The following is a 25,877-nucleotide window of genomic DNA, read 5'->3' on the forward strand; positions in this document are numbered from 1 at the left end:
CTTAAAGAGGAAGAAACTGTTTCTCCCCATTTCCACTGCACTTGATCACAGAGTGATCAGCAAGCAGGGCTGGACTGGCCTCGCGGAAGCTGGGCGATTTACCGCTGTTGACCTCGCACATTGTGTGAGGAAACTTTTTGCCGCCCGGAGGAATCAGGAACCTGTGCGGGGAAAAAGAGAGTTTCCAGAGTAATCTGTAGGTAAGAGGGTGCGGGAGTGAATGTATAAGTTTTTAGGGGCAGATGGTGGCACAGGCAAGCTTTGTAGGGGTAGATAGCAGCACAGGCAAGCTAGGGTCAAAGGTGGCAAAGGCAGGTCATTAAGGAGGCTGAGGTGGCACAGGCAGGCCGTTATAGGGGCTGAGGTGGCACAGGGAGGCTGTTAAGGAGGCTGAGGTGGCACAGACAGGCTGTTTCAAGGGCAGATGTGGCACAGGCAGGCTGTTTAGGGGGGCAGTGTTGGCACAGGCAGGCTGTTTAGGGGGGCAGTGTTGGCACAAGCATGTACTCATGGTAACACCCATGTAACATTAGGTACATTCTAAGTCTTATATGCTTAAAATTTCTGTATGTTATAGTTATATACACTAAACAAACAAAAGTAATGGCATTTACAGATTAAAATAAATCATACATGTGTGTTACAAACCAATTTTTTGTGTATGTTCTTAGGAGCAACATGATTATGCCTCCCCTTTAAATTATTCCAACTCTTGGTTAGATAATGCAAGTTTGGCCATTTTATGTGACAGATCTACTTCTTCAAGATAAAAGTTTAATTATCACTAAAAGGATTATGCTGCTTTACATTCCAAATTGTAAAAATGAGTTAAGTTATGCAAAAAGACGTGACATTGACAATTCCCCTTTAATAAAAGTAACATAGTTAATACGTGTAATGTAATAAAGATCATGGTAGAAGAATGTTTCAACGTTGTTCTGTAGAACGTATTTACCTTTTAAAATGAGATTCCACTGAGTAACAAAGAGATTATTATGGGAGGCATTATTCTGCTGCCATCTGCAGTTAAGCTTTGCAAAATCAACAGTGTAACTCGAATGTAAAAGAACTGAAGAATAAAGCTTGTAACAACACACTTGTGTTGTTTCCAGCATTTCATATCCTTCAACTTAATGACTAAATTGCCAACAATGTACTGATAACCCCAGTATAGAAGCAACATGCTCCTATAAATATTTTCAGAAATTACCTATGATGCCATGTAATATATTTGGCAAAACTAATATATGTGAGCAGAGAATGCAAAAAAAGACCCCTTAAATTCCAAAACATTTCTCTTAATATAAGCTACCTGATGGTGTGATTCATTTTATAATTAATTATTGTCTCCATAAAGGTAAAGGAATTGATTGTTTGAGGTTTATATAGCAATTTGGAAGCAGAGCAGTCTGGATGGTTTGATGGATTACCCAAATTGTTATTGTTAGCATCACTAACCTTCTATTTCACCCCGCTGCCAACCTTGACTGTCCATTTTTACACACGTTAACAAAGTAAATACCAAAGATGACTTATTTTATGATCTATGATAAGGTTTTGTATTTATATATGTTTTATGTAATACCAGGTATGATTAAACACTCATCTACATCCATCAGACAAGCTAGAAAGCTTTTCTCACAGAAATCTTGTAGTGCTGACTGAATCTAATGTAATTTAACCCTACGCACTTTTCACTGTAGATATCCCTACAGTATCAGCAGGGGATTTCGAATTTCTCCTTAGAAATCCCCTGATGATACTGTTGGGATAACTGTAGTAGTAGCAGTAGTATTGGAATATGTGGAGGGTGAGAAAAAGCCTTCTGTTCCATAATAATTTAAAATAAAGGGACAATCCTGTACCAAAAATGACAATGGATGGTACTAGATGGTACTGTTAACATAACATGCGCACAGTGTTATGCTATTGTTTCCAGTAATACATCCATTCTGCTCTAAGTGCTATTCTAGCAGAGCCTTAATTTTATTTTTGGCCATACTCTGCCATTAACACCAGAAGCGTCACACCAATGTCTGTTTGTTTCATCTCTGGACAAAAGTAAATGTTTTCGGCCGATCATCTTCCTCAAACTTTTTAGCACATGTTCCCTCTCTCAAACTTATTGGCTTATTTCCCACACATTCCATATCTTTTCGAAAGGCTTGATGCCAAACCCCAAATCTTTTTCTGGGCTTCCTGAAATAATATGTTTATTTGAATACGTTCTAAAAACAGAATAAACTAGTTCCAGCGTTTCTGAGGGATGTTGTCACTGAAGGGCAACTGAATAAATTTAAGAGATTCTTCTCTCGAATCTGATAAAGGCTATAGTATCAACCCATTGCCACGGTGTGCCCATCATAAACTTAATTAATGCATTGTTCTCCAACCTTCACTCATATTTTTTATATACTGTCTCATAAATATTCTTTTATCGATAATCAGTGGCGTCGCTACAGGGGGGCAAGGGGGGGCAATTGCCCCCTTAGGTTAATCCTTGCCCCCCCTGTTGCCCCCCTACCGAATTTGGAATAAAGTCGCAATGCGACTTTAAATCGCGTTTTTGTTTTTTTTAATGCGGAGGAGAGAGAGGGTGCGGCCCGCGTAAGATCGGCAGCAAGGGCAACCGATCTTACGCGGGCCACACCTCGAGCCCTGCTACTTACCTGTGGGAGGGTCTTCTGTTCTTCATAGAGGAAGCGGAACCTAGCAGAGTTCACGTGACATCACATGACTCTGCTCCAGTCCTGCTTCCTCTGTGCAGTATCACAGAACACAGAGGGAGGCCGCGCCCTCTGCTGAAGTCTGTGAGTGGCATCGAGGAGCTGCAGTGCAGGTAAGGGAGTGGGGAGGGTGTTTGAATGAGTATGCATGATTGAGGGAATTAATCTGTGAATGAATGAGTATATGAATGAATGAGTGTGTGTGTGATAGCATGGATGTGTAAGTGCTGGAACCTAGGCATGATGGGACTGTGATTGCTGTTAGCAATCACACTGCTATCATGCCAAGTCAGCCAGTACAGGCTGAAACCTAGCTAGCTGCCCCCCTTGTGTATTGATGCTGCCAGCAGTATGGGGTCTGCACATCACTTACAGCCACCCTGTACCAGCATGTATTGGCTGACTTGGCATGATAGGAGTGTGATTGCTAACAGCAATCACAGCAAGCACAGTCCCATCATGCCTAGGTACCAGCATTTACTGGTTGCCTGGGTATGATAGGAGTGTGATTGCTGTGTGGGCAGTGTGGATGCCAGGGCTGGCTTTGGGGTGTGCAACCTGTGATCTATGCCTGTAATTTAGGGGGTTTTAAATGTACCTTTTAATTACATGTTTTTATGTGAATTCCAATTGATCTATACCTGCAAAGCTGGGTTTTTGCGTTATTCTGTAGATCCTTATCTATATATTTCCATACATTATTTATGTATACCTGCAAATACAGGATTTGTATGTCTGATTCTGTTTATTTGATATATACCTTCAGTGCTGAGATCACAAGTGAATTTCAGTTGATCTATACATGCAAAGCTTGGTTTGTGTGTTAATGTGTTGATCTATACCTGCTATCGGCAACTGGGGCTAATATTAATATATATGGGCAGCAGGGGCATCAATACACAAGGGGCCAAAAAACTAAGGGGGGTATAAATGACAATGCAGTGTGAAAAATCCATCCTGATGTAGACGTCTGTGACATAGATTGTGTCCTGCTGTTTGTGTGTTTTTGGTTATTAGTGTAGCAGAGCCTGTCCTCAGGTGTGTGTGTATAGGTGTTGGTGTGGCAGAGCCTGTCCTGGTGTGTGTTTGGGTATTGGTGTGGCAGAGCCTGTCCTGGTGTGTGTGTTCGGTTGTCAGTGTGGCAGAGCCTGTCCTAGGGTGTGTGTTTGGGTGTCAGTGTGTCAGAGCCTGTCCTGGTGTGTGTGTGTGTGTGTGTTTGGATGTGGGTGTGGCAGAGCCTGTCCTGGTGTGTGTGTTTGGGTGTCGGTGTGACAGAGCCTGTCCTGGTGTGTGTGTTTGGTCATCTGTTTCCTGGCAGTTAAATTACAGTAGGAATTATTTAATTTATATTTATCCAGAGATAAAATGCCCTCCTGAAGTTGTAGTGACTTCAGGGGACAAAACGTTCAAGGCCCTGAAATCATTTAGTGGAAAAGTTATTTATTGTGTTATAATATTTATTTCAAGGCTTAGTCGCACTCAATTGTGGCTTCAGGCTTCCCATGTTGAATGATCAAATATTATTTTAGCCCAATAACAAAAGTGTAATTCCATAGCACATTACTTTTGGAAATTATGAATGCCCCCCCCAGTTTTACTGTGGTATCTTGTGTGCCCCCCCTATATATTGTTTCTAGAGTCGCCACTGTCGATAATCACACCATTATTACAACACCATTACTGTATATCTGAATGTCAAGGTAATATCAACCAAGTTCAATTCATATTTTTTTTTTAAAAGTGTAGATTTGCCTCACAAAATAATCTTCAACAGGATTTGTCACTTTTTCCAATTATTACATTTTCAGTCCATTACACTAAATAAACTGGTGATAAAAAAAAATACAGATGCCCCAAGAGTAGCTTTCTTATATTTCCGTCAGGTTTTGGTTGGTTGTATCCTTCCTCATAATTTTTTTCCTCTAGTTCTCATAGCATTTGGAGGATCAGGTGAGATGAATGAGAGGTAATGAGTTCTGGGGGTTACATGGGAGGCTGGGCTAATATAATAATAGTTTTGCTATAATTATAGTTAGGTGACAATGTTAGACTTCATGTATTTGCATGTCAGTGGAGATCATCCATTTTTTATACAGCATGGTAATTGGCAGATCTTGTCTCTCAGCTGACAGCATATTGTCACTAACTTTTCTGCTTATGTTACTATGGTAGCAAGCAGTCATAATATGTTGCCTTTCCATGGACCTGACCTTTTTTTTTTTACAAACCTATGATAACCGATCAGCAGCTACTTCTTGCTTCCCGAGGAAGCCTTCATGTTTAACTGTAAATTCAAGGTACAGTTAAACATATAAGGCTTACTCTGGGAGGGGGAGAAATTGCTGCCGTAAGGCTTAGGAACCTATAGGCAGCATCCACTGTTCTACAGAAAATGATCCCTTGTAGCAATTACAAGAAAAGGCATGAGCAATAGGTAGCTTTAATACATGCATTTAGATATTCTAAAATCTCTGAACTTGACTGATCCTATTAATTTTTTCTTTGAAGGGTCAAATAGGGCTAACTTGGCTCTGCTTAAAGTATTGTTGATGGAAAATGCATAATGCAGAAGCAGCTTGGCCAATATCAAAAAAGAAACTGAAGCTGGTCCGTCATAACTAAATAGTAACTATTTAGGGGGGCGTGTCTGGCCACCGAGGAAGATGGCCGCATGAGCTAGTTGCTCCGCCGCTGCTCGCTCCTTCTCCTAAACTCCCTGACCGCTACACTAGCATGGGACGCAATAAGAAGATGGTCTCTGACCCCTCTCCTGCCGTGGATCGTCACCGGTCCTGCTCGGCCTCTCTCCGCGAATATTTTCGCACTCCGGCTGACTTGGCCTCGCAGGCCTCAGGGGACCATGAGGCTGCATCTCCAGCCAGCTCTTCCTCCGGTGAGGAATCGGCCTCCATCTCGCATCCACCTCCATCATCTCACCCTCCAGAGGTTGTGCAGCTATTCTTCTCGGCACCATGGAAGGCTGACTTCTCTCTTCTCATCGCCGAACTCAAGCAGGTGGTCCGCGACGAAGTCTTGGCCCTGCGCACGGATCTATCTGCTTTGGAACAGAGGGTCCTGACCTTGGAGGATTCGGCGACTCAGCAGACACTTGCCATCGCATCCACTCAACGCCTTGGTGACTGCCACGCGACTTAGCTTAGGGAGCTGCATCGGCGGGTCGAGGACATCGACAATCGTAGCTGGAGGCAGAACGTTCGGGTCAGGGGGGTCCCAGAATCGGATGCGCCGGAGGACATCATCGGTCTGCTCAGAGAGATCTTCAATGGCCTCCTGTACCCCCCGTGGGACACTCCCGTGCCTACAGATAGGGCTCATCGTGCCCTGCGCCCCCGTGGAGATCCGGGGTCCCCTCCTAGGGACATAATTTGCCATCTGACTGACTTTCGCCTCAAGGAATCCATCATGGCCCGCGCCAGGGAGGTTGGTGAGTGGTCCTTTCATGGACACCCAATTTCCTTTTACCAGGACCTCTCTGACCTGACGCTTCAGACGAGGCGGGCTCTACGTCCCCTACTATCGGAGTTACGGCGGCTCCGCATACCATACCGCTGGGGTTACCCATTCGCCTTGGTCATCAGACATGCCAACCGGTCCCTGACTATCCGAAACCACCACGATATCCCGGAGGTGCTACGCCACTTGGCCCTGCCGGACCTCCAGATCCCTGACTGGGTAGATTTGTCTGCGGCTCCTGGCCGTCTCGCTGGTCCACCACCCAGGCCTCGTAGACTTCGGCGCCCTGACACGCGACGGAGCTCTCCGCTTGACCCTCCTGCCTTATTGGCCTCTCAACGTATAGGCCCGATAGAGGAGTAGAAGATTTTGCAGCACACTCAATACCTGCCTGTCGTGGCAATTTATTTTTGTTTATTTACTTGGACTAGACTGTCCTGTTTACTTCCTTTTTTGGAATTTCCTTTTATTTCGCTGATTATATGCATGCATAGTGGTATCTCATGCGCGTTGGTTGCCCTCTGGCCTCTCCATAGGCAGTGCATATCCCCTGGGCCTGTAGCTACGGGCTTTACGCACATTACACTACACTTGTATGCCTGCCTCTACATATCTCCCTCTCCCCCCCCCCTTTTTTTTTTTTTTTGTAACATATATATATTTACATATACTCCCGCCTATACAGCCCAGACAGCGCTCACGCTTCACCACGTTTGGCCTGTTAACACACGGTGCCATCTCCTGCGGGTTTATTGCCTTCGGGCCCCTACCTGGGCAGAGTCTGTACCCTGTGCCTGTACCTGCGGGCATTGCACATACTGCGTCACGCTTGTACGCCTGCCCATACATTTCTATGTTGGCTGGCGTGGTTCGCCCTGCCTGCGCGGATGCGCTGCCTCTTTTCGCTGATTTTCGGTGCGCATGGTGATATGATTTCTGTTTGTTTTTGAGTTGTACCTACATTGCAGCCATGGCCACCTGAGTTCTCACACACACGCACACCCCCCCTTTTTTTTTTCATTTGCGCGCGTTGTTTGCACCTCATCACACATACGTTTCTTCCGCGGGGCTGCCCTCTGCGTCATGGCTGGCCTCTGGCCCCCTCATTTACTTTGCCTTTGCACGGCCAGTGCCTCTGTCTTACGCCTGTGCCTGCGGGCGATTCACACACCATATCACACTAGCGTACCTCCATACGTTTTGATGTATTGTTATGTATATGCATGTACATTACTATATCTATATATATCTATGTTTATTTACTTTTATTTTTTTATGGCCACGACACTTGGCCTTTCCTCTCCACGATGACAACTTCTGAGATTTCTATGATGTCCCCTTTCATTTGTTATGTTTTGGTTTGCATAGCGGTCTTTTTGTTATCGCTCTTGTTGCTCTTTCTAGTAAAAGGTAGCGGGCGGCGGCCCGCACATGGTTCACTCATTTTTGTGTTTATTTTCTGTTCTGTGGTTTCACCTTTCCTTCCGGATTTGACATCTCCCCTGCACAGGGACGCCCTGTTGCTGTCGGGTGTATACTACCCGTCGGGCGCCGTTTTTCTTGTCCTGACCCTTGCCCTCCACGGTTCCCCCTTCCTCCTGTTCTCCCTCCCTTCCTTCCTCCTCCTGCTTCCTTTTCTCTCTTCTCCCCCCCTCTCTTCTCTCTACTCCCCCCCTTTTTTATTTTTTTTTTCTGTTTGTTGTGTCTTTGTTTTTGTGTGTGTTAGTTGTTTGTTCAATGTCGACTCTACCTACCCACGGGCTTAATCTGCTCTCACTTAATGTCAAGGGCCTCAACACCCCTGAGAAACGCTCCTCCCTCTTCCGAGATCTTCGCAGAGGTCGGGTAGACATCGCTTTTATCCAGGAGACTCACTTCCCGGGGTCTCGGGCTCCTAGGCTCTCCTGCCGCTCATACCCCACCGTTTTTTCAGTAATAACCCATTGGCAAAATCTAAGGGAGTGGCGATTCTTTTCTCTGCCCAGTTACCCTTCCGCACCTCAGGCGTCGTAGCTGACCCCGAGGGGAGGTATTTATTGGTTAAGGGCACAATCGCGGATCAAATGTACACGCTGGTGAATGTCTACCTCCCTAACCGAGGCCAACACCTCGCCCTTCGTTCTGTACTGCAGCAGCTTAATGGCTTTCAAGAAGGGATTCTTGTCCTAGGGGGTAACTTTAATGTAGCACTGTATCCGGCTTTAGACACTTCTTCAGGGACAACGCGGACCCCCCCGCCATGTCCTCCGCAGGATCCATTCACTCCTTACGACCCACAGGCTGGTTGATTGTTGGAGGGCTCTCCATCCTGATACAAGGGACTACACTTTCTTTTCTATGCCGCACAACTCGTATTCCCGTATCGATTTTTTCTTTCTTCCTTGCCACTTCGCCAACCTCCTCCGCCGCTCTTCCATTGGGGTGACGACCTGGTCGGACCATGCCCCCCTGTCCCTTTCCCTGGCCTCCCCTCTCCCCTGTCCTACTGGGGGCTCCTGGCGTCTTAATGAATCTATCTTATCGGACGTGCTGGCCCGCTCTGAGTCACTTGAGGTCCTCCGCCATTATTTTCAGGATAACCTCCTCCAGGGTACCCCTGAGTTGACAGTCTGGGAGGCGCATAAATGCGTCATTAGGGGGCATTTTATCAAGGAGTGCTCTAAGCGTAAACGCGCAGAGCAGGAGCGGATAGACAGTCTCTACGCCCAGATAGCCTTGGTAGAACAGGCACACAAAACCTCGGTGTCTGGAAGTGACCTGCAGCTCCTCTTGTCTCTCCGGGGCGAGTTGGCCTCGATCCTCAATCGCCGACTGCACACTTCTTTTCTGAAAACTAAGGCAATTTATTACGAGCATGGCAATAAGCCGGGTAAATATCTAGCTCGGCTTTACGGGCCATACGGAAACCGACCTATGTGCCCAAGATACGCTCCTCGAGCGGTCTCCTTCGCTCGCACCCCTCCGATATCTCTCGCTGTTTCCAGAGTTATTATGAGGGACTCTACAACCTTCACGCGGTCCCCTCCGGCCCCGCATTTCCCAGTCAGTCCCTGGAAACTAGGTCGTATCTTGATAGGACCGTTAAACGGAAGATCACGTCGGATGAGGCGGCCAATCACACTGCCAGAGTTTCTCCTTGCCCTTAAGTCCTCCCCGGCAGGGAAATGCCCAGGCCCTGATGGGCTTCCCTTACGCTACTACTCGGAATTTAACGATCTTTTGGGCCCTCACTTTGTGAGGGCCTTCAACTCTATTCTGTCGGGCGGTCGTATTCCGGATCATACTTTGTCTGCTGCGATTACTCTCATTCCAAAGGAGGGCAAGGACCCGGAGCAATGCAGCAGCTACCGCCCAATTTCATTGCTGAACGCGGATCTGAAACTGCTGGCCAAGATCCTTGCCAACCGGATCAAGCCTTTCATGCGCTCACTGGTTCATCCGGATCAGACGGGCTTCATCCCTGGGCGTGAAGCCAGGGACAGCACTATCAGAGCCCTTTCACTTATGCACTACGCCAAGCACACCTCCACTCCGACCATGCTGCTCTCCACGGACGCTGAGAAGGCCTTTGACAGGGTGGACTGGCCTTTCATGCTGTCCACCCTGTCTCATATGGGTTTCGGTCCCGGTCTACTGACCTGGATTCGGTCCTTGTATTCCACTCCCTCAGCTCGCGTCCGGGTTAATGGCTCCCTCTCTGATTATTTTGCTATCCGAAATGGGACGAGGCAGGGCTGCCCACTTTCCCCCCTGCTGTTTGTGCTCTCTGTTGAGCCCTTACTCCAAGCTGTGCGGCTGAACCCTGATATATGTGGGTTGCAAGCTGGGGGTACCCATCATAAAATTTTAGGTTACGCGGATGACCTGCTGTTCGTTGTGTCTCGCCCCCAGATCTCTCTCCCCAATATCCTCCGTGAGTTCTCTTTATATGGTGCTCTTACGAACTTCAAAATTAATGCCTCCAAGTCCGAAATATTGAACATAAACCTTCCTCATGAGGTGGTCGGTCCCCTGAGGACCTCGTTCCCTTTTGCCTGGTGTAACTCTAAGCTCAAATATCTCGGGACCTGGTTATCGCCTGATTTCTCTCAACTATTCCACTATAACTTCTCACACTTACTGACTACCCTCCGGTCTGAGCTGAGGTCCTGAAAGTCGTTGACGATCTCTTGGTTTGGTCGTATCAATGTGCTCAAAATGAACGTCATGCCTTGTTTTCTGTATCTGTTTCAGACCCTCCCTATCGCTGTCCCCCCCCTCTTTCTTCGCTTCTCTGCGCACGGCATTTCTTCGCTTTGTCTGGGGTTCTCGGGCCCCTAGGGTACGCCTTGCCACGCTAATTCTCCCCAAATCTAAGGGCGGTCTGGCCCTTCCTTGCCCTCGCACTTATTACAGGGCGTGCCATCTACTACGTGTGCTGGAATGGTCCCACAGCCCGGCACACAAACAATGGGTGGCTGTTGAAACCGCCTTACTGGGCCTTCCTATGCGCTCTTTGCCTTTGCTTCTACCCCCTACTGCCCGGGGAGCGGCTTTGCCTCACCCATTCATACGGGCCACTCTGGATGTCTGGTTTCAGGTTCTTAGGAAGACGCGCCTATCCTCGGTGCCCTCGCCGCTGACCCCTGTTCGGTATAACCCTGATTTCCCCCCTGGGATGGGTGGGGCCCTCTTCTCGGCCTCGTCCGGGGGCGGGAGGTCGGAGATCTGCACTTTCCTCTCCAGTGAGGGTCTTAAGCCTCTGGATCAGCTTTCCCCTCGCACGCCCCCCTCTTTTCTAGACGCGTTCCACTATGCTCAACTACGTAACTTTGTGCGGTCACTCCCCCGGAGACATGACATGTCGCGAGCACTCACAGTGTTTGAAGACCTGTGTGTTGCTGCTGAGCTCCCGCCGCATGGCATCTCACGGCTATATGGTTTGCTCCTTGAGGCACTTAACCCAGTGCCCCCTGTGTTTATGGGACGGTGGGAATCCGAGCTTCGGGTCGCTTTTACGGCGGAACAATGGGAGAAGATCTGTGTCTTTACTCATTGCTGCTCCAGGAGTGCTAGCGACCAGGAAATGTCATATAAGCTACTGGCCCTTTGGTACCGACCCCCTGCCTTGACTTCTGTATACCGCCCCGACGTGCCGAACAGGTGCTGGAGATGTGACGCCTCCCCAGGCTCTCTCCTGCATTTGTGGTGGCAGTGTCCTCGTATAGTTCCTTTCTGGAAATCTGTTCATACCCAGTTGCAACGCCTCACGGACCGCGTGGTCCCTTTCTTGCCGGAATTTTGCCTTCTCCTTCATACCCCCCTCTCGGAACGTTGGTTCCGCAGGTCTATTATGCGCCATCTTCTCACAGCAGCTAAGGCACTCATCCCGCCGCACTGGGGTGATCCTGCCCCACCTACCTTTAAGGAGTGGGTCCTCCGAGTTGAGCAAACGAGGGTCCTGGAGGAGTTGCACCTGCTTGCCACGGGTGCGGAGGTGAGATACCAGAAGACTTGGTTTCACTGGCTGGAGTTTATCGCAGGCCCCCCTTATTCGCCCTCTCTTGGATTAGTTCCACGGAGATGTGTTCCCTTTGCGTTTGGTTGTGGTGGCCCGGTGGGGTAGTAGTTTTTGTTGTGGTGTTTGTGTTTGTGTTTTTTGTGGGTTTGTTTTGGGTTTTTTTTTTCTCTCTTCTTCTCTCTCACTCTCCTTCTTTCCCTCTCCCTCTCCCACCTTAGTGATTCCCCTTCAGTTTTGGGGCTGCTGAAACGAGAGCTCCTCTAGCTACCACGTATGCAACAACACAATGCCCTTTGTACTACCTTGCAAACCCTTACAATAGGGGTTATCATGTGTGCCACTTTGCCTCTTGTCATATGGTTCTCTCGAGCACGAGTGCGCTGTTGTTATGTGATCTGCCCGTTTTACGATGTACTGTTAACTATGTCTCTTGATGTGTGGCTCTCTCTACGCGCAATGTGAGCTACCCTAATGCACCCTGCCTCTTGTATTGAGATATGTTACTGTGGGTCTCTTGTTGCGACCATTGTTTTCTGTTTTACCCCGCATTCCCCTTTTTTTCCTTCTGTATCCCCTATTTCCTGCAAAAATTACAAAATAAAGAAATCTTGATTTACCCTAAATAGTAACTATTTAGTAACTACTTACACAAGAGGGGTCCACAAAAACAATGCAAGCACCAAAATAGGTAAACATTTGCAGTTGCCACATTAAAATTAACAGGATTCAACTAGACAATGACATTAACCCCTTGATGACAATTGACGGTCTGGGCACGTCATGCACTAACATACAGTTAGTGACAATTGACGTGCCAGGACCGTCATGGTTACGTTCGCTTTCTGCACCCAAATGGTGTTGCTGTAATGCCTCGATGTTGAAGCAATCAGTAACACCGCGATCGTCATCAGGGGCAATGTCTGGCCCCTCCCTGGGGCGTCAACCTCTGCCATACACTGATCGATAGAGAGGCATTCAGCGACACCGAACACCCATCCCAGGACGCGCTGTGACTGCTCCGGAGAAGAAAGAAGAACAGGGCAGTGTTCTTGTGGTCTTATGATCTATCAGATGTCCGTTCAAATTTCGCAAATTTCGCAACAACATTTTCTGTAATCAGAGAGTCACACCCAAAAGTACATATGTGAAAATGTGCATACATCATTGGATCTATAGCACTTGCAACAACTATGTATTACCCCCAAGCATTTTAGTATTTAAATTCAACGCAGCCCTCGGACTAACTTTTCTAACTGTTCCCTCTGATCACTTTCCTTACCGGTGAGCGCTGGGAGATATAACAGGGGGAGCTTCTATAAATGACTTACTAATCAAATAAACCTTTGCAGAGCTCCCATTTTGTTCTTTCCTCTTAAGGTTTAATCATCACATAATAACAATACAAAAAAAAGTTAAGAAGGTATTTTAGTTTCTATGGCAACAGCATGTCGCTGCTGCTCTTGTGTCACATTACAAGTGTCCCTGGGAAAAAGAGCGAATATTTTCATTATTTCAGAGAAAGGCTTAAGCATTCATCAGGGCTAGAAATTATGTTTCTAATGTTGCATCTGGTTATAAACATGTTAAATTCAGCAGAGTAGGTGGAGCGTCAACTTTGAAACTTACTTAACGCTTTATTTCTCTTTATCTCAACTTATTTTACAAAATAACAATAATAAGAGTAAAAAGGAACTATGTTCTGAAATTTAAGAAAAATCTAAATTTTGATTCTACTATTACAAAGGCAACCCTACACTTTTGTTAACCTGTTGTCGTTTATGTTTAACATTCAATTATTGTAAACAACAATGAAATCATTTCCCAAGGTTTACAAGGAAGCCACAAAATGTCTTTTTCTGTAATAGTAAATGGGGCTATTCCTGGCTGTTATACTCTTTCACACACATAAAATGTCATAATGGAGACTGGCAGCTGATTTTAGCTCAGTGTTATTATTAGAGACTAAGGAGACAATCCTTCTTTATCCGCCTGCTTGGATCACAGACTCATGGAAATTAACTATTTCCTGTTGACTTTTGCACATCCTCGGTTTCTAGAATATTCATTGTATTGCAATTGGTCCTCTCTCTTTGTTTCCTCAGCGGTTAATTTTCCCATCTGGGTCATGCCAGAGGATCATGGTTTGAATGCATCACTGGTTCGCTTTGCATGTGAATCTCCCATCATGCCCTTTTACCAGTATCTGTTTCATCAGATTGAGAAAAAACATGTCATTTTATTCATTTCCTCTTATTTTAATTTCATGAAACCATGTAGGTATTCTATATGGGTTTATTGCATTTACATGATGAAACTGAAGCCAGGTCACCTTAACTAAAAAAACTGTAAAATTGGAGGGTCATATAAATAACTTAGGTCTTCTTTTAGCCCCGACTGGTCCGAAGGCAGTGGTTGTTACACTTAATTGATGACAGACAGTTACAGGTTTCTTTGTTGTTTCTCCCCTTCCACTGCTGCTCTTGACTAGTCTTTTGCGTGTCATGTTTATTAGGCTGCATTCACTTTAAACACTATCCCTTTTGTTTGTAACTGATGTGTATACAAGGCATAGTTTGCCATGCAAGTACCATAGAATATATAAAAAAAACTGGAATTGGTATTTTATTTGATTTGAAGTCAGCGCTGCATTACTAAATGAAGAATGGGAACTGTTTCAAAAAAGTGTCCATTTAGAGCCACAGTGGATCATCAGATCCCCAAATCTTTATCTTCTGGGGCAGCAGTATTTCTTGGTCCCACTGGAGTCTACAAGAGGAGACAGGAGCCCAGAAGGACATCCTACCACCTCACCAAAAAATGAATTAAAAAGATTACAAACACCTTCCAGCTGAAAGGCCAAGCCAGATGTGGAAAAATAAAAAGTGCAGGGAAGGGTCCATCTAAGTGTGCTCACTGCTGTCACTGAGGCAATGAACATGGAGAGCATGGTGTAATCCCACACCAGTACATCCATAGCGTAGCCCCAGATTAGACCTGCATTGGGGCCGCTTAAGGACAAAGGATTAAGCATTTGTACCCTTTTAACCCCTTAATGACAAGACTGTTTCTTACTCGTAAGACATTTTGGGATAATGGCTCTTAACATTTTTCAGTGTTGCTGTTTAGCTGTAATTTTCTTCTGTCTCATTTTGTGCACCCATACATATTATATATTGGGGTTTTTTTCAGGACAAACAGGGCTTTCTTTGGATACCATTATTTTTATCATATCATCTCATATACTATAAAAAAAGATAAAAAATCTTTTACTCATCTGCAAAAACTAATGGAAAAAACCTGCCAAATAGATTTAGCTATTTGTCCTGAGTTTAGAAATACCCAGTGTTTTTATGTTTTCTTGCTTTTTTTTCTGCACTTTATGGGGAAATAAGTACCAGTAGCGTTTTGCTATTTCAAAACCATTTTTTCCCCAAAGCTGGTCATTCTGCCCCATATGCCATTTCGGCTATCTTTGAAGCCGTCCAATGCAATTTACCCCATCAAACCATATATTTTTAAAAACTAGACACCCCAAGGTATTTCAAATGCTGGTATTTTAACCATTTCCATGCACTAGTTCTACCATCAGCCTTTGTCAAACTTCATGGTAGTAAAAAAATGTATTTTCTTCACACACGTTGTACTCCAGGTATAAATTTATCACACCTGGTATATGTCACTGGCAAACAACACCCCAATATGTGTTCCGCAACATCTCCTGAGCGCAGTGATACCCCACATGCATGGGTTTGTTAGGTTGTTCGGGGACTAAAAGGCCCTTTTTGAGAGGTGTCCTCTCAAATTGGAAGTCTGCCCACATATCCTATTTGGGGTATCTTTGAAGCTGGCCAATACAATTTACCCCATCAAACCAAACTAGACACCCCAAGGTATTTGAAATGCTGGTATTTTAACCCTTTCCATTCACTAATTTTACCACCAGCCTTTGTCAAACTTTATGGTAGTAAATTGTTTTTGTATTTTTTTCACACACGTTGTATTTCTGGTACAACCGCTCTTGGTATATGTCCCTGTCAAATAACACCCCAATATGTGTTCAGCAACATCTCCTGAGTGCAGTGATACCCCACATGCATGGGTTTGTTGGGTTATTTGGGAGGTAAAAGGCCACCTTTGTGAGTTGTGTAATTTTTTTTGCCATTTAGACATCTGGTCAGTCTGTGCCCACGTCCCATATTTGGGACATTTTTGAAGCCGGCCAATTCAAATTACATCAAATCCTACATTTTTTTTTTAAAACTAGGCACCCTATGGGCATTTATAATGCCAATATTTTAACTCTTTCCATGCGGGAATTTTTGTGAAGATATACCGTATTGGCCCGACTATAGGCCGCACTTTTCCCCCCCACTTTAAGTCTTTAAAGTGGGGGTGCGGCCTATATTCGGGGTCTAGCGCCCGACGCCTGGGACTGCATGCCGGGCAGGCAGCGGGGTTAGGATACAGATCCCCCGCAGTGCATCATGTAGACATGTTAACCTTATACATCAATACACAGAGTCTAACAATACATGTGGATATACACACTCATGCAAATGCCATACAGTAACACACACACAACACCATACATTCACACAAGCTAACACCACACTATTATGTACATGCACACACTATCCAACATCAACCACTAACACACACACACTGACTAACTATATATCGTGTTACATTACTTTTATTTAAAAAAAACGTCAGCGGATTCTGTAGCACTGTTAAAAATCACCATGATAATTTAAAGTTGAGAGGGGAAGGGAAACAATAGAATAGTGTGTGTATACGTACAATGTTTGAGTCAGCGTTCATATTATAATACACAAACACTTCACATACAGTATCTTACAAAAGTGAGTACACCGCTCACATTTTTGTAAATATTTTATTATATCTTTTCATGGGACAACACTGAAGAAATGACACTCTGCTACAATGTAAAGTAGTGAGTGTACAGCCTGTATAACAGTGTAAATTTGCTGTCTCCTCAAAATAACTCAACACACAGCCATTAATGTCTACACCTTGGGAACAAAAGTGAGTACACCCCTAAGTGAAAATGTCCAATTAGCCATTTTCCCTCCCCAGTGTGAATGTGAAGCAGGTGTGTTAAATTTGGTGTTATCGCTCTCGCACTCTCTCATACTGGTCACTGGAAGTTCAACATAACACCTCATGGCAAAGAACTCTCTGAGGGTCTGGGGGAAAAAAAAAAAGTTGTTGCGCTACATAAAGATGGCCTAGGCTACAAGAAGATTGCCAAGACCCTTGGGAAATAGATGTATGAGTGCTGCCAGCATTGCTGCAGAGGTTGAAGGAATATGCAAGACACTGCTTCAAATTGGTCTGCATGACTGTCGTCCCAGAAGGAAGCCTCTTCTAAAGATGATGCACAAGAAAGCCCGCAAACAGTTTGCTGAAGACAAGCAGACTAAGGACATGGATTACTGGAACCATGTCCTGTGGTCCGATGAGACCAAGATAAACTTATTTGGTTCATATGGTGTCAAGCGTGTATGCCGGCAACCAGGTGAATAGTACAAAGACACGCGTGTCTTGCCTACAGTCAGGCACGGTGGTGGGAGTGTCATGGTCTGGGCCTGCATGAGTGCTGCCGGCACTGGGGAGCTACAGTTGATTGAGAGAACCATGAATGCCAACATGTATAGTGACATTCTGAAGCGGAGCATGAACACTTCCCTTTGGAGACTGGGCTGCAGGGCAGTATTCCAACATGATAACGCCCCCAAACACACCTCCAAGACAACCAGTGCCTTGCCAAAGAAGCTGAGGGCAAAGGTGATGGACTGGCCAAGCATGCCTCCAGATCTAAACCCTACTGAGCATCTGTGGGGCATCCTCAAACAGAAGGTGGGGGAGTGCAAGGTCTCTTACATCCACCAGCTCCGTGATGTCATCATGGAGGAGTCAAAGAGGACTCCAGTGGCAACCTGTGAAGCTCTGGTGAACTCCATGCCCAAGAGGGTTAAGGCAGTGCTGAAAAGGCAGTAACATACTTATACAGGTTAGTATGTGTGTAAGTATGTTGGTATATGTACTTAAACATACTAAAATATTTTCACACACTAACACATCCTTACACACACACTAACACACACATACAGTAATATAATTGCACATACTTATACCTTACAACCTATCTTTACTGGCTCAGGAGGGGGGAGGCTGGTGACAACTCTTCTGCTCTCTTAAGGGCCTCACACACTGGTGAAGGTTCTCCTGCTCCATCTCAGTCCTTACACGCTATGTATGAGCACTGGCAAACTAGGTTACATGCTGCCGCTTAGACTTAGTGTGTTGAGCCTGAGGAAACGCGACTTAAAGCACCGACCTGGCGGTATAACCAGGAGGGGGCCACCTTTACACCACTCTCTTTACTACTACAGGTTCATGTAATTCCAATGTATTACCTGTTTATTATCTGTTCTACTTTGGATTCCCAAGGGGAAAGCCAGATGTGACCCATGTCATGCAACATTTAAGGGGGGGGGGGTAGAGGTATGGCAGTAACATGCCAGTTCATGTATTGTAGAAGTGCATGGGTTTGGAAATTAGATGAAATTGATTTCCAGTAATGACAATCACAAAGTGTCAGGAAAACACAAGCTGTCCTGTCAAAACAGCCTTATATAAAAGACATCAACATAAACTGGCTGCCTGGCACAGTTTCTGTTCTGTGTTAGCAGCGCACGTCTCTTTTTTTACAGTCTTTGAAAGCATTTCTGCACTTTAATTTACAGTATCAAGAGCTGTGCAGTAGATATCACTACATTAATAGATAAAGCAGAAGGTGAACCTTTATGTTGAGATTTAAAAAAACACACCTCATTTTCCAGATGATTGCTATCTTGCAAAGTAAAATTTAACTAGATGCATTTGTGATCTGTATCTAAAGCGACATATGCTCATAGCCCCGCAATTAATGAGATTAATTACTTCATTTTCATTAACGGACCAACTACCTTTAGAATTATTACAAGCCACAATTACTCCAATTTTGAAAGAAGGCAAAGACCCAAGCTCAACCCTCAATTATAGACCTATATCATTAATAAATTTAGACATTAAAATATATTCCAAAATCCTTGCGCATAGATTAAAGCAAGTTATTCCTCATATTAGTCACAAAGATCAGGTGGGCTTTGTAGAGGGTAGAAGTGCAACAAACAACACTGGTAAAATCTTAAACCTGGACCTGGATCCTCCTGTCTCCCCCCCCCCCCGCCCCACTTACCGGTACTTCTGAGTCCCCGGTGTGTAGCTGGGGCAGCGTGTAGAAGGAGGTGTGGCTAGCAGCGGGGGTTGTCTGCGTCCATCGTGCAGACCTTCCCCGACTGTCAGAGATCAGAGTTCCCCGGTGCGGTGCCTCCTTCCGGCTGCAGCGTAAGTGCGTGGGATCTACACGCTGCACCGGGTACATGATAGGGAAGTCAGAAGCACCGGTAAGTTTGGGGGGGGGAGTGTTAAATGGGGGGCATAAGGCATTTCTGGAGGCAGAGTGCTCTGTGAAATGCCTTTTAACCCTCTATATGCCACTCTGCCTCCTGAATGCCTTAAACCTCCCTATATGCCACTCTTCCCCATAATATGCCTTTTAACCCTCTAAATGCCAGAGTGGCATATAGGGGTATAAGGCATTTCTGGAGGCAGAGTGGCACATAGGGGGTTAAAAGGCATATCATGGGGCACAGTGGCATATAGGGGGTATAAGGCATTTCTGGGGAAGATTTGCATAACTGGGGGGCAAGTTGGAAAATAGAAGGAAATAAAACCAAAATATTTTTCTCAATAATAGCTTTTTTTAAAAAAAAATAGTTTACATGAATTAACATTTACTGGTAAAACTTTTTTCCTATAGGGTCATCTTATATTCAGGCTTTCTTTTTTCCTTAAATTTATATTCAGATTTGGGGGGTCGTCTTATAATCAGGGTCGTCTTATAATCGAGCAAATACGGTATAAAAAAACTATTGGAGGAAACAAAACTTCAATTTACTGGATGGAAAAATCTTGAAGTCTCATGGCTTGGCCGTATAAATCTCATAAATGTATATTTTCTTCCAAAAATGTTATATTTTTTTCGAACAATCCCACTGAGGGTACACCCTCATATTTCAAAGCAGTTCCAACAAACTATTGATCATTTTATTTGGCATAATAATAATCTTCATGAAGCTACAATGTTAACACACTATTTAGCTCGGGACAAAAGATCAAACAATCCACCGAGGTGGATACAAATTGAGAGAGCACTCATTGGGAGGACCGAGTTGTTTCCTTTATTTTGGGTCGACTTACGCCGGGTAAAGAAACTTAACGGAACCCTATAATTTATGATACAGTTAAAACTGTGGATAGATTTAAACGGAAAGCAAAAATAAATAAGTTTTTACTACCCTCTACTCCCATAGAGGCTATCCATCTCTACATAAGGGATATAGATCTAACTAAATGGCTAAATAGTGGTATACTTTGTTTGGAAAATATTTTAATTCAGAATATACTTATGCCTTTCTCTGAGATCAGAGAACTTTTCTCTCTACCATCCTCTGAGCTATTCACGTATCTAAGGATTAAGAATTTTATTAATCAGACACGAATAGTTAACAATCCCGATATTGAACATTGGTTGACTCTTCATAAAAGACAAAAACAAATTTCGAGTTCGAATATTCTTCTACAAGGGCTTCATAATCATGAGAAAGATCCCCAGTTAGTGAGGTGGGGAATAGATCTGAGACTAGAATTTGGGTTGGAACAATGGTGCCAGGCCTTCCAAGTGACGAAAAAAAAATGTTCATTCAAGTTATTAGAGCTTTATATTCAAATAATTTCAAGGGAAAGCAATACAGTGTCCCAGTCATCCTTACTAACAAAGAATGCATTTTAAAGTACTGTAAAATCTGTGGAATAATAGGCACAATTAACTCATTGTTCAGGAGTAATACCCGAATAGAATAAATAAAATAAAAAACGTACCTGTAAACCGAAGTTGCAATGCCTCAAGCGCCAGGAAGTCAGATCATATTGCGCAGCTCAGACACAATCAGTGTGGTGGGACTGGGGGAATGCCAACGTAGAGGGCTTTGCTTGCGGCCATGATCACCACGATCTCCAATGGCGTCCCTTTAGTCCCAGCATGCAGAGTTTGAGCGAAAGGATATTATGCAATTTTCTGGCGATCAGACAGCAGGAATGAGAGGAAGCGGAAGAAGAGACCCTTCACCAGCTGCCGGATCACAAGTCATGAGCCTCCTGCTGGGTCTTAAACTTAGATGTGTGTGCAGCATGGAGAGAGTTTGAACAAGTGCACGTACATGTATAAAGTGTCCGTATATGTCATTGTGAGTACATGTAAATGTGTGTATGTTTGAGATACAAATAACCTGTGAAGCTGGAGTTATAGGTGTGCATTATACACAAGTACTTAATTTTTACTTACAAAATAGAGCGTATACCTGCATATTATTCACAGATGCACATTTCACCAAAGTACTTTACTATACATGAATGTTTCAGAAGAGATGCTTCGGCATATTTTACATTTAAGAAATATCACCGAACAATCCCTTAAATATTTTTTATGCTTTATATATGTTTTTAAATTATATTATTCCAAAAGAAAAAAAAAACTAGTTCAAATAGACAAATTTTGTATATGCGGCCATGTATAAGGTAGCACAATTACAAAAACAATAATAAGCCACACTCTTACAACCATTTGCAATATCCTGCTACCAAAGGTATTTTATAAAATCAGTGGTTTAACAACATTATTCTCTTCAATCTCACAACAATCACCCAAGCAACAAAATGGTGTCCACCTTCGTAACCACCTACTAGCGTAGACCTAGAGGGTCTTATAAATCTTGAATAAATTAGTATTATCCATAGCCATTGTTCACCCTGGATGATAAGCAGTTTAAAAGTGAACGCGTGTACAATGTGCAAAAACACTAAATGCCCACTGATTTGATGAAGCAAAAATATCACATGATCCTTAATCTAAAAATCAAAGCTCAATAAATTACATGAAATTTTGAAGCCATGCTAGAAACATTAAAAGACAGCTAGTTTCTTTGTACGAGCATGGGCAGGATCTTAACGCATTGTTATAAAAGAGCACAAGAAAAAGCTATCTGGCTCTTGAGATTTGTCCAGTCATGGCATCAATGATCATCTAAGATTACTAATTCGCCCTGCATGGATAACATAAATTTGAGGCTAAGATGATTTTTTGTTGTTCGGCATGGTTAAACACTATTTCTCTGCCCAGAGAAAGAAGTTGACCAGGAGAACCATGGCTTCACCTAGAGACTCTAGAACAAACCTGGAGAGTTCACAGGTATCATCATAAAGGTACATTATGAGCCAGAGCTGTGCCCCTATTGTAACAGCAGTACACAATCTACACAATGTTTCTCCATTAATAAATGTAATTGTAATAATGTAATGCAATATTAATAAAACATTACAGCTCATATGATCCAGGACCTTTTGTGCCAGCTGAAGCGTATAGGAGCAAAAACAAGCTAGGCATAATTATGTTGTACACCTCTGCTCTATTTCTCCTGGGTTTTTTTCCCCCAACACTTTCCATAATTTCTGTACTTTCCAGAATCTACTACTTTTTTAAATTTTTTTTTTACTGCTTCCTGTCACGTACAAGTAGTTTGGAGACACCGTGGTCAGGTAGGACTCCAGGACAGAGCAGTTCAGACAAGCCAAGGTCAGGATTCCGGAGAACAGGATAGCCGGTATACGTAGCCGAGGTCAGGATTAAGGAGATCAGGATAAACGATAAACAAGCCGAGGTCAGGATACAGGATAACAACGTAGTCAGGCAAGCCGAGGTCAAACACAGAAATCAAGAAGGTAAACGCTATCTGGGTGCTAGCACAAGGCATAGACGACCATCAGAAGGCAAGGTGAAACTGGTCTGAGGGGTTTAAATGGAGAACCGCAGAGGAAGTCTGAATCTCCCATCAGCCCCTCATGACATCACTTCCGGTGTCAGTGAATCGCGGCCATCTTGTGGATGGTGTAATCTCCCTGCATAAATTCCCGCAGTATGCGAGTTCCCCACTAGAGGGCGCGCGCGCGCGCAGCAGCAGGACGCCGTGTACCAGGAGGTCTGCCTCTCCTGTGCGGCACTTCAGAGGAAGGTAGTGGAAGCGGCCTTGCGGTGGAGGGAGGTCTCCCTCTCCCTCGTGGCGGCTGCTGCGGAGGTGGACGTGCGGTGGAGGAAGGTCTCCCTCTCCCTCGTGGAGGCTGCTGCGGAGGTGGCTGTGCGGTGGAGGGGGGTCTCCCTCTCCTTCGTGGTGGCTGCTGCGGAGGTGGCCGTGCATTTGAGGGGGGTCTCCCTCTCCCTCGTGGAGGCTGCTGCGGCAACATGGGAGCCGAGGGCAGGTGAGTAACACTTCCTCAATTTTCTCTTCTCTGATCTAGCTCTTAACTTACTTTCACATCATATATCTATTGTTTGTATTTGCTGGGATATTAGAAACAATCAAGGTCATGGAATGCAAGTCCTGTAAAATATGTGTATTTTACATAAATAATCTTAAATAATAGCGTAAGTAATACCTTTAAGGAGACATACATAAAGTAATTCACTGAGTAGAAACAGAAACCCAATAGTTCATCTTAAATGTTCTATTAAAAAGGAGACACACAAAAAAATGTGTTCACATTTCCATTGTCCAACCTTACTACAGAGTATGAAAAGCTAACTGCAGATAGCCTGCTTCCCAAGAAACTGAGTTAGTCCTGCATATACACAGATAAATGAAGAGATCTTACAGTTTTAACAATATATAACACACTTAATTTCAAATACAACCACAAAGTTAATGATTAAATCCTAATATATGTATCCAGCAGATACGCATAATAATGCAAGTAAGAAATATACTTATGAAAATACATTTATTTCATAGGCTTGGTCTGAACATGACTGTCTACATGTCACAAGAAATAAACTTTGAAACTTTTGATGTATCAATACCTGTCCTCCGTCTTGGATTTACTTTGTGGCTGTTCTCTTTGGATTACAAAACAATTGGTCAGAACAAACCACAAATTCATATAGTCTGTAGTACATTCACTAGATAGTGTACAAGTTGGTTGTTTCAGACATATAACATCAGCTACAGGATTTCCAGGTCAGATGTAATATTCCATCCACTTAAACGGCTTGTGTGCTGCAGCAAAGTATTCTGAGGCACTAAACAATATACTGTATTCAAGGAAAATGTGACTTTGGTAGCTATTCATCTTCATAATGACATATCTATTTCAACAATAATGTAATAATACTAAAAATTAGAAATTCATTAATATAACACAGTTGTCATAATAAAATAAAAATAGTGGAGCTGGAAAAATGCTTTTCGCACACATCAGTAACCATTCACAGTGACTTGTTCAATAAAGACCTGTTAACGTCCCCAGTGGCAACAAATATATATATATCGTCCAGTTAAGTGTGAATATAACACTAATGTCTCTATCTGTCTTCTCTGTATTTTCAAGTATTTTATTAGCTGCCCAAAATGCAAAGGATTTCCTAACACCAGATTTATTTTTTCAAGATATCCAGTTTCTAGATATGTACCCAGTATCTGGATATAGATGAATCGATATGTCTACAGCTCTGCTTGTTTTCAGTTTTTACTCTTCTACAAGGAAACTGATGAGGGCTGTCCTTGGAGAGAGGAAAACTTTTTTGATGTTGCGTCCATGTAGGTGTGTCGCTCCCAGGGAACTCTGAAGCACTAGATCTTGCACCTTCTCCAAATCCCGAGAGTCACCAAAGGGCACACCAACCCTACCACAGGATTTATTGTTTACCTGTGGAATGGGTCACAAGATTTGTGTTAGCAAATTTAGTAAATATAACATGTTAACAAATCAATGATTTTTAAATATTGCAATTTGGTTCATGTATTTTTAAAAATGAATTTCTGAATAAGCCAATAGTACAAAAACAAAAGACATTATTGTAATTATTGTTTTATATAGTGTCGTCATATTCTGCAGCGCTGTACAATGTTGTCTATTATTCTGATTGCTTAAAGTGCTTATTACTGCAGTAATGATGGAGGGCATACACACACTAGATAATAAAAGTATTTTACTTGATATGTATTTGCTATAACACTGATGTTAAACCAATGTCATAAATTTAATGGTAAAAAACATGCTTTTTTAAATTATCCTTCAATAAAACACATGCAAGTATAAAAAACCTAAACAAATGATACATAAAACGGACATTTATCAACTTCTAAATAAAAGTGTTGCTTTGTCATTGCTTTAAGTATTTAGGTACAGTCACGTTTGAGCTCTTACCAGTACGGATACCTCCACAGTGTCTGGTTGGCGAAAGTATTCTGGGTCAACTAATGGCCATTTCTGAAGAAGGACGTCTGCGTCCCAGTTGTACTGTGTACACAGCTTATGCTGCACATGGGCTATGCCTGTAGATGTAAACAGAAAAATAAAACATAAGAAGAAAAGAAATCATTTCAAGCGAAGAAGAATTTCAGGCTGTCAGCATAACAAGAATTAAAGAGGGTGTGTGAACTTTACATTAACCTACAGGGCATTAAATGTATCTGTGATGTTAAGACGTGATAGTAATAACTCTGTTCACTCAACAGAGTTGACCCCCATAATGAATAGTATATAAGTGAACATGACCTTCATAATGAATAGTATAGCAAGTGAACATGACCCCCAAAATGAATAGTATAGCAAGTGAACATGACCTCCATAATGAATAGTATAGCAAGTGAACATGACACCCATAATGAATAGTATAGCAAGTGAACATGACCCCCATAATGAATAGTAAGTGATCATGAACTGCGATCCTCCAACAAACTAATCTGCTAACCCTCACTTTAGAGAGAAAGCCCCTTTGTGTTTAGCAAACAAGACGCGTGTCTGACTTTGTCTTCTTGACGAAAGTGTTCAGTTCGAAGCATTTTAAATCTTGCTTCATAACAAGGATAGTTAGGATAGGATGTTAACCATGTAAAAGCATAGTGGAGGGTTATAGGGGGTTCCAAAAAAAGATTAATGAAGAACAAGGCTCTCTTGTATTTTAGAAAACGTCAAAATGGAGAAATCAATGAGGTCGG

The 25,877-nt window shown here is 43.6% G+C and overlaps 1 protein-coding gene across 1 annotated transcript in view; it reads right to left on the reverse strand.

The window, feature by feature from the left end:
- Positions 1-24,402: 24,402 nt before the first annotated feature.
- LOC149286610 (leucine--tRNA ligase, mitochondrial-like) overlaps positions 24,403-25,877 on the reverse strand; it is a 54,357-nt gene continuing 52,882 nt past the window's right edge. Inside the window, exons 19-20 of the mRNA XM_089493829.1 lie at positions 25,084-25,211; positions 24,403-24,582 (exon numbers count right to left, since the gene is read on the reverse strand). Of these exons, the coding sequence (XP_089349955.1) occupies positions 24,403-24,582; positions 25,084-25,211 (308 nt within the window). The remainder of the gene's footprint in view (positions 24,583-25,083; positions 25,212-25,877) is intronic.

This window comes from Sceloporus occidentalis, unplaced genomic scaffold (genome assembly GCF_023333645.1).
Source record: "Sceloporus occidentalis isolate IW3139 unplaced genomic scaffold, rSceOcc1.0.p SCAF_67, whole genome shotgun sequence".
Lineage (NCBI taxonomy): Eukaryota > Metazoa > Chordata > Lepidosauria > Squamata > Phrynosomatidae > Sceloporus > Sceloporus occidentalis.